At 41.9% G+C, this 9,806-nt stretch overlaps 1 protein-coding gene across 2 annotated transcripts in view; it reads left to right on the forward strand.

Moving 5' to 3' along the window:
• Positions 1–3,315, forward strand: part of LOC136847096 (muscle-specific protein 300 kDa-like) — a 56,513-nt gene extending 53,198 nt beyond the window's left edge. For both annotated transcript variants that reach the window (XM_067118404.1, XM_067118402.1), the window contains exons 8-9: positions 614–772; positions 1,240–3,315. In XM_067118404.1, the coding sequence (XP_066974505.1) occupies positions 614–772; positions 1,240–1,286 (206 nt within the window). In that variant the 3' untranslated portion in view covers positions 1,287–3,315. The remainder of the gene's footprint in view (positions 1–613; positions 773–1,239) is intronic.
• The last annotated feature ends 6,491 nt before the right edge of the window (positions 3,316–9,806 follow it).

Consider the following 9,806-nt stretch of genomic DNA (forward strand, 5'->3'; position numbering starts at 1 on the left):
TGAGAACCGGAAGGCTCTGCCCCCTTCTGGTGCCACCTCTTAAGGGGGACAATGCACCTGGTGGATATATATACATACATACATATATATATATATATATATATATATATATATATATATATATATATATATATATATATAGTCTACTCACAGTGCAATGCAAATTACATTTGGTAGTAGGCAATCTATTGGAAGAGTAATGAAACTCGTTGTTATGTCAAGGATGCTAGAAAGTTGGTGAACGATATGAAACAAAGGGGCCTTACAAAGTTTAAAAAACAAAAATTGAAATTCATTTTGTGCGCATGAGGAAAAGAAAACGTCCATGGAAATCTTGAATAAGTGAAGCGTCAATGTTTTTCGAAAGAATGCCGGTTGAAGTTATTTTAACGAAATAGTGTGGTGATTAATTTGTTTTACCTAGGAACTTATGTATCCGTCAGTTAATACTGATTTTCTAAACAGAGCCTCAAAGATTCTTAAGTTAATTAAGTCTCCCTAACAGAATAATTAATTATTGACCACAAAAAAAATCTTTCTGCTAAAACTGTCAAAAGCAACCGCACAGTGTCTCTTAACTCTCTTAACATCCTGATGTCTGGCTCACCGACAGGATTTCGAGACCAAATGCCAGGAAAACAAGAGCAAGCTGGACGCTGCTGCCGAATCCAGGTCGAAGATGGAGAAACAGACGAAGGCCGACAACGAGGTCGAGACCCTGAACGGGCGATGGGACATTGTGAAGAAGACAGCCGGCGAACGTGTTACCAAGGTGCGTCACAGCTGGGAAAAGAAAACAGCGAAAACTTCTCAAATTTCTAAATTTTCTTCCTTGGCTGAAAAAAAGTGTTTTCAACCCTATTCGTTTTTCAAGAATAAAAAAAAAGTTCATCCAAAGTGTTAAGCAACGGAAATTTTCATTCATGATAAAATAGTCTTATGTCATTCGAATTTTTTTTTACACCAAATCCAAGGTTCCTTTCTTCGAAGGACGAGGTTTGTCTAAAGCGGTGAACATTATAAATTTCCAGTCTCCATAAAATAACCAAAAATGCTTAGATTACGCGCATCGGTTAACAAATTCTTCACGATTTTTTCGAAGAAAGAAGTTTCTCCGATGTAGGGAATATTAGAAATAACCATCCTTAATAGTTGCCAACCATGACTCGATCTTTTGCCTTAGATTTCATTTATTTAAACAGGATAATCTGAACTACGTTCCGACGCCTCTCCCCACAGATAACGGAACTGGTCGAAACCTGGTCCGAGCTGCAGAAGGTGACTGACAACCTCACACAGACCATCATCGCCATTCCAGGGGCTAACGTACCGGACGTGGCGTCCCTGGAAAATATTTTCAAGCAGTTCAAAGAAATCAACGATAAGAAGATGAAGCTCCTCTCTGCCGTCTAAACTCACTTCACTATGATTAAAAAAACAAAAGGTAGAATATAAAAGCTTGGGAGATCATCTGATGATGGAGGGTACTTTTACAACAAAAAATGATAATTATTAAAATTATACACTTTTTCTGGAATCGTGTAGGCATTGTCTATTATGGAACGACAAAGCAGTTCTGCACTGAAGCATCGCTAGCAAAGACCTGACCAGAATCTTCTTATGGATATTGCTCTGATCAATCTTGCAAGTAATGTCGAAGACATCCCAAGGCAGCATTCTTTTGTTTTTCCCTCCTTTCGTCTGATTCTTACTGTGAAGTTCTCTTGACACGCGAATACCATTAAAAACTTAAAAAATCGATTAGAAAAAGGTGACCCCTATTATCTCTAGCGGTAATGAAGAGAGTATTTAACCTTAAAACAATTCTTTGCCTCTTTCTCTTAGGCTGGAAAGAGAAAGAGCCAGAAGTGCGCTTGAGGGTGATACTTCTCAATCAGTCCGCGTCTGGTATTCATTCTTACAAGAGTTATCGGCAATGTAGATGAATATTCGAACGAAATGCTGTTCTTCGTAATACGACTCAGAGTAGGCCGCTCAGAGATACGGAAGAATGAAGAAAACGATCAAAGCAAAAGAAAAACAGGATAGGTTAGATTTTTACAAATTAAGAGAGTATATAAAATAATGATCTTTGTAACACAACTCTTAATAAACTGCTCAATAATATAGACAATGAATAAATCAAATTGGGAAACAAGATAGGCTAGATTTTTATGAATTAAGAGTACATAAAAATACTGGTCTTTACAATGAAACTCTTGATAAACGGCTCAAAAATAACGAGGATTAAAGATAACACAAAAGGTAAAACGGAAAAAACTGCTTAGATTTTGAAGCATTAAGAAGAATAGATGACATAAGAAAAAGTTGTAAAAGACCCTACCACATCGTAACAAAACACCCACCCGCCATTACTCCTCAGTCTCCAGATTCTACTCTATGGCAGCAAAGAGTGGCAACAATGTCATGAAACATGAAGAAGAATGAGTCTCATTAGATAAAAAAAAAAGTTTCATTCAAACTGCAGGGTGGGTGTCATAAGCATCATCCTTTCAACATTTGTCTCCTTTATTAATTTTAATTTTACTTTCCCCTTCGCCTCCCCGCCCCCTTTTATTTTCGTTGACTAATTTCTTTTTAGCCCACATCCTCAGTCTTTTGTCTCTTGAAGTAAAGTATAGCTTGAGCAGACTTGGAGTATCTGACGAGGAAACATTTTAGGACGAGGGCGACCTGCCTTCTTTCACAAGGTGCCGTTCCCTGCCTCAATCGTGCGCCCAAATCTTCTGCATAAGGCTGTTGTTTCTGGCAACTTTTCGGGGAAAAGGGAAAGTTGTGAGTAGCAAGGCTTTCAGCAGTCGATCAATGGTCATTCTGATATCTAGCTCTTTTATTATCTTTTCCCACTGACGGTCGCTCTCTGTCTCTCTTTATCTGTCACTCAGTAATAATGTTGCCTCTTCAGCACCCAAGGCTGCTCAGGTGGCATGATTAATTTAGGTATCAAGATGAACTTTAGAACTGCAAACGTTTAAGTTATGCCTTTAGGTAGTTTTCTCGTGAAAGTTCTTTTTGAGAACTCCGACAGGAGTTCGCGTTTTTCTTCTTCATAATTTTAAGCGTAGGCTAGGTGAGATGCAGCCTAATGAGAGAAAATAAAGACGATACTGTTAAGGTCAATGGAGCACATTGTATTTTGATCTTGTTAAATGTAAGCTGAAATACAATGGAACTCGAAGAGGGCAAACAACTATACTTGTTAAGAAAATTCTCGAATGTACACAAGCATCTCTAAAAATTAATTATACCAGTCTGAAAAATGAGCATGTTTAATAATAAATATACCTCTCAGAATACCGTATTTTTATTACCACATCATTGCATTTTATGAGCAAAGACCAATGGGGCTGGCAGTTTGATGTCCTTTTCTAGCTCATGTCCAAGGGAAACGAGAAAAAAGACAAAAGGAAGAATATGAGTCTGAACGCCGATGAAGATATAAATCAGGCTGTGTCAGAAGAGACAGAAGTAGGAAGAGAATTCCATAGTTTGACACAGAAGGAAAGTCTTTAACACAAATATGTAATATAAGAAAGGTAGAATGAAAGCAAGTAATATATATATATATATATATATATATATATATATATATATATATATATATATATATTTGTATATATATCATACATATATATATGTGTATGTATATATATATATATATATATATATATATATATATATATATATATATTATATATTTACTTATTCAATGAAATGCCTCTTCTCATAAAGTGACTGGCTCGATGTGCTAACCAAATTCTGAAGCAGTATTTTGGAACGAAGTTTCTTTAACTTCTGAAAGCAGCATCGGTGACACAGAGAGGAAGTGTTCGCGTTTATTCTGTAAAAGATAACATTTCCCCCCAGCACTAACAGTGTATGAGTAAAACGACGAGGTGTTCTTATGAGAAAGACAAGACTAACACATGCCTAGCTTATTTTAAAAATAACAACTCTTTCGGCTCGTGAATCGGGTTAAGAAAATTTCTTAGAATTGGAACTGGAATATAGAATTTACGCCAAAGGCCAAGCGCTGGGACCTATAAGGTCACTTAGCTCTGAAAGGGAAACTGGCAGAAGGCTTGAAAGGTGTAACAAGAGGAAAACCTCGCAGCTGTACTATGAAATAATTGTTAGAGAGGGTGGAGAGCCTGATCGAAGAAAGAGAGTATGAATGGAGGTAAAGTATACGGAATGAAAGAGGTTGCAGCCAAGATCTACAGACTTGGTTGCAGCTAGGGGCGAAGGGACGCTACAAAGAACCCTAAGCAATGCCTACAGTGCACCACGTGAAAAAGAAAGTTTCTTAGGATGCTCTATAACACAACTATCTCGTATATATTCATAATATACATACATACATATATATAGTATAATTATATATATATATATATATATATATATATATATATATATATATATATATATATATATATATATATTTATACACATATATACACGTATACACAAGGCCTAACCTCAAAAAGTGTAGTCCGGGAGCTCAGAGAGGTTTGTATTACATCTCGAGTACAAAAGGTTTGATAGCTAAAGTCATCAGCTGGTGTGATGGGGACCTCCGAATGGTCATTCTTAAGTTATGCCGCTGGTGCGTTGAGTAGGGGCCGCTGCTTGAACTGCCACCCCAAAACAGGTTAAATTACATTTTGTAGTACATCAATAAAACCTGTGATAAAAGTTTCGTTTTGGCACTGTGATTATAGATGTGCCATTCTTAAACGGCGCAATTGGTGCAAAACGCATTTAAGAAGGGCCCAAAGGGGGCGCTACTGTCACATTTAAATCGCAATTTGAGCACATCAATGAAACTTTATGGAAATACACCTTAGAGCTTCCTGATGAAGGATCAGTAATTCCTAAGTGTCAAATTTGGTGTAAAATCCATTTATGAACGACGTAAAGAGGGCGCTATTTTTAAGCACATTTAAAACACATCTTACGTACATTAATGAAACTTTGTAGAAATATCCTTTTGACCTTCCTGATAAAGGATCAGCAGGTCTGAAGTGTCGAATCTGGTGCAAAACCCATTTAAGAAAAGCCTAAAGAGAGTGCTATATTAGCACATGGCGGATTAAAATATATATTCTAGGTCCATGACCTCTTTATATACCATGAATAAAACTTCGTGGGAATATTTTTTTATCTGATATAGAAGAACAAAGGAACTACAAATTTATATATATAAGTATTTATTCATACAAGAAAAGGTGCATTGGTGAAGAGTGAGATATAATACGTGCCAATACTGTTTACAATTTGATATACATTTATGGTATTTACCCGGATATTATAATATAATATCTAACGTATCTAACTCATGAATTATTAGTTTTTTAAATCTAATGTTCCACTCCTTTTGCAAAGTAGTAGTAGTAGTATATATTGTGGTAAAATATTGTTGCTATCTAATATGCTGCTACAGGGGATGACCGGGCACTAACATGTCTATTTGCAAGTGATTATGCTCTTTGAAACCAAAACTGCCTTTTGATAGACATACTCATATTAATTAGTATACACATACATGTATTACATTTGCTATAAATCTATTGCTAAAGTTTATAAGATGAAACATCAATGATGAATCACACACACACAGATCTCTCCCTCTCTCTATTAGGAAAAAGATATGTAAATATATACTTATAATCATGAGTTCAACTAGCATTTACTGGTATAGCTAATTATAATCCTTATCCTCATCACAACACCCATCTTCATCTGAAGATGCAATGTCCATGTCGTCCTCATCATTGTTCAATGCTTCCAAGTCCTCTGTCTCTGGGACAAGGCATTCAGGGAGTTGCTCCCCTTCAAACCAAACCGGTTTGTAATGGCCATCAACCATCTGCCAGCCATTTTCTTCAGAGGGTTGCTACTCTATATTAGTATGATCTGCTCTTGTCCACATGTTAGCAACAAAGGAGGCACGCTTAAAGTGAGGATTGAGCTCGTCTTCGCAAGGTGGTAGTCCACTTGCATCTATGCCCTTCCAGTTGGCTAGCAGGTGTTTTCCATTTCCCCTTGGTCCATATGTCTTCATGAACTTCTCATACCTCCACTCATTCAGTCTAGTGTTTGCTCTATCCTCAGCTCCATACATGTGGCTGTGAACCTCTGAAGAGCTTCTCGTTGTGTTAGAAACGGTAGAGCTCATTGCCATTACTCTTTTAAGAGGTGCTAAAGAAACGAGCATGAGAAAGTTACTGCTGATTTATTGAGGGCACAGGCAGTTTATATAGCAGCGGACTGACGTCACGCCGAGGAATACAATGAGAGCCAGGGTGACCTGAGGTCAATAACATTTAACAATAAATATAATGAATAAATACACTCTGAGTTGCAAAAGTGGACAATAATGAAGTTGACGACATTCTGATACATGAGCAAAAGAAACGTATGCTATACAAGCTAGTAATAAGTAAATATTTACATAGATCAGTTTAAATGATTGGGTATGGCTGATCCTGCATGACCTGTTATCCTAGGAGCGGCATAGAAAACGGGTCGCCATCATAGAAGACCCACTTAGCGGGGACTTTACAAATACTGTCCCCCCCCCACCCACGACGTGGGTAACGTCTGATTAATCCACGTATCTACTGGGGTGTCGAAGAGTGCCGCGGCTACGTGAAGTGAGCGGGGAGTTGCGCTGTGCGTGGGAGCGGCTGGCTGCGGGTGTGGGCGGATGGTTCCGGGGGTGGCCTCGTGACCTCCTTCTGCGGCGGCTCGGCTGCGCAGACGACTGCTCAGGCGGAGGGTGCAATGCGGTGACGTCTGTTTCCTCCTCCAGGAGGGCGGGCTTGATGCAGTCGATTGACACCCAGTTGTCTTTTCCATGAAGGACGAGACGGAGAGCCTTGTTGCTCCTCTCCAGGATGCGGAAGGGCCCCCTGCAGGGCCTGGTCAATGGTGGCCGGACGGCATCATCCCTGACGAAGACGTGGGTGGTGTAGGACAAGCCGGGAGGCGTGAAGGCGACTGACCTGTCGGTGTATGTCCGCTTACAGGGGGTGAACTTGCCGACTATGTCGCGAAGCCTCTGGACTGATGGGTTGTGGCGGTCCTCTGTTACCAGTTCGCCCGGGACTACGAGGGGCTCCCCGTAGATTTTCTCCTCTGCAGACAGGTTGCCGTTGGCTCTGGGGGCGGTTCTCAGCTCGAGGAGGATCCATGGCAGCTGGTATTTCCAATCCTCAGTGGTGCAGCGGGCCAGGGCAGACCACAACATGGACAGGAAGGCAGGGCCCCTGTCGGTGGTTATGTGGTCCGGGACGCCGAACTGGCTGATCCAGCTGGAGAGGAGGGCCTCAGCGCATGCACTGGTGGTGGCTTTCTGCATAGGCGTTGTTTTGGGCCACCTGGTTGAGCGGTCGACCATCGCCAGGAGGTATCTGGCCTTGCCTGACGGGGGAAGAGGGCCGACGACGTCGATGTGTATGTGGCCGAACCTCTGTGGAAACTCGCCTACCCCAGACTCGGTGTGACGACCTATCTTGCTGGTTTGGCACCGAAGACACTGTCTCGCCCAAGTCCTCGCGTCCTTCCACATTCTGTGCCAGACGAACTTCTCTGTCAGCAGCTTGGCCGTCGCCCTGCCGGAGGGGTGGGACAGCCCGTGGATGACGTCGAATACCTGGCGGCGGCGGGTGGCGGACACCAGGGGGTGAGGCTGGCCGGTGCTGACGTCGCAGAGGAGTTTTGGTTCCCCGGAGGCGAGGGCCACGCCTCTCCACTTCAGGGATGTGATGGCGGTGCGGTAGGCTGGAGTCTCCGGGTCGGCGGCCTGTTCCCTGGTGAGGTCCTCGTAGTTGATCCCGAGCTGCACCGCGTTGAGCTCAATTCTGGAGAGGGCTCTTCCTGCCGGGGAGGTATTTGATTGAACAGGTGAACTCCGCGATGGCCGTGAGGTGTCGCTGCTGCCTGCAAGACCATGCGTTCCCCTGCTTGGTGAAGGCGTGGACCAGTGGCTGGTGGTCCGTGTAGATCGTGAAGGGAGTACCCTCCAGGAGGAACTTGAAGTGTCGGACCGCCTGGTACACTGCGCAGAGTTCCCTGTCGAAGGTGCTGTAGCGGGCCTCTGCGGGGTTGAACTTTTTGCTGAAGAAGGCGATGGGCTGGGGGGCGCCGTCGACGATCTGCTCCAGGACGGCTCTGCAGGTGACGTTACTGGCGTCCGTCGTCAGTTGGAGGGGAGCGCTGGGGCCCTGGTGGGCCAAGGCAGTTGCTTCAGCAAGGACAGCCTTCGTCTGGGAGAAGGCCTGCTGCTGGCTGGGTCCCCACACTAAGGATTTTGGCTGGCCCTTCAGGATCTCCGTCAGGGGGGCCATGGTGTGTGCAATCCTGGGGATGAACCTCTTGTAGTAATTTATCTACCCTTGCATTGGAAAGTAAATGCACCAAATTCCTGTCACTAGCGTCAGATGGTCTATCTCCAGGAGCTGATGTTGTGGATGTAATGGCTGTGAATTTCTGGTAGCAGGATACATGATAACCATCATTCTCTTCTGGGCCCTCGGGCAAGCTGATAACCAAGTCATAACAAACAGATTTCTGAAATTGGGGCTTTGCAAGCCTCTTCTCAGCTGTGGCTTGCACAGTACTCCAGTTCTTCTCATGGAAGGGTAAAACATCACAACGTTGTTTCTTCTCCGAGGGCTTCCCAGCATGGAGAATACAATACCTGTCATGCCAGGAGCCAGGAACAACCTTGCTGGCAGGATCAGATAACTCCATAATATCTGAAATAAAAAGGGCTTTCTTCTAAGCTAGAACACGTTCTATATAGCTACATCAAAAACTAATTTTCATGTGAAAATAAACAGCTCAAGAAAGAAATTTTAATTTCATTTCACGTAATAATCCAGCAACGTGTAGAACACACTCGGCTCTCAATTTGGAGACACTCCAAAGATCTCAAACCCTCAAGTCTTGAAATAACCCCATAAACTCACAAAAGATCTCAATATAAAAGTAGGTTATAAAAATTTAAACTTAATTACAAAATATTATCAAATGTGTGTTCTATTACGCTCCCCAAGGCAATAATATAAACTTATCAGTTTAGACCCTTCTTAACAGGCTAACTTCCATACAAAGCAAAGTTGCCACTATACGGGTATTATGTAACTCTAATTATCATAATCACGAGCACCTGAAAAGAAAAGGCATAATTAGTACTGTCATTCTAAAACTGTATCCCTTATAAATTCAGTAAAACAACAGTAGTGATAAGATAAACAGAAGAGCTCACAATAGAGTGGTGTGGCACATGTGGAGGAGATGACATGAGTGAATATATGGGCCTAAAGAAAGTGAATATAGGCCTTTTCAATGTGCTAATAAAAACACCCTCTTTAGGCCATTCTTAAATGGGTTTGGCACCATTAATGTACGTAAGATGTGTTTTAAATGTGCAAAAAATAGCACCCTCTTTAGGTCGTTCTTAAATGGGTTTTGCACCAAATTTGACACTTTAGAATTACTGATCCTTCATCAGGAAGCTCTAAGGTATATTTCCACAAAGTTCATTGATATGCTCAAATTGCGATTTAAATGTGACAGTAGCGCCCCCTTTGGGCCCTTCTTAAATGCGTTTTGCACCAATTGCGCCATTTAAGAATGGCACATCTGTAATCACAGTGCCAAAACGAAACTTTTATCACAGGTTTGATTGATGTACTCCAAAATGTAATTTAAACCTGTTTTGGGGGGCAGTTCAAGCAGCGGCCCCTACTCAACGCACCAACGGCGTAACTTAAGAA

Source organism: Macrobrachium rosenbergii, chromosome 16, assembly GCF_040412425.1.
Source record: "Macrobrachium rosenbergii isolate ZJJX-2024 chromosome 16, ASM4041242v1, whole genome shotgun sequence".
Taxonomy (NCBI): Eukaryota; Metazoa; Arthropoda; class Malacostraca; order Decapoda; family Palaemonidae; genus Macrobrachium; species Macrobrachium rosenbergii.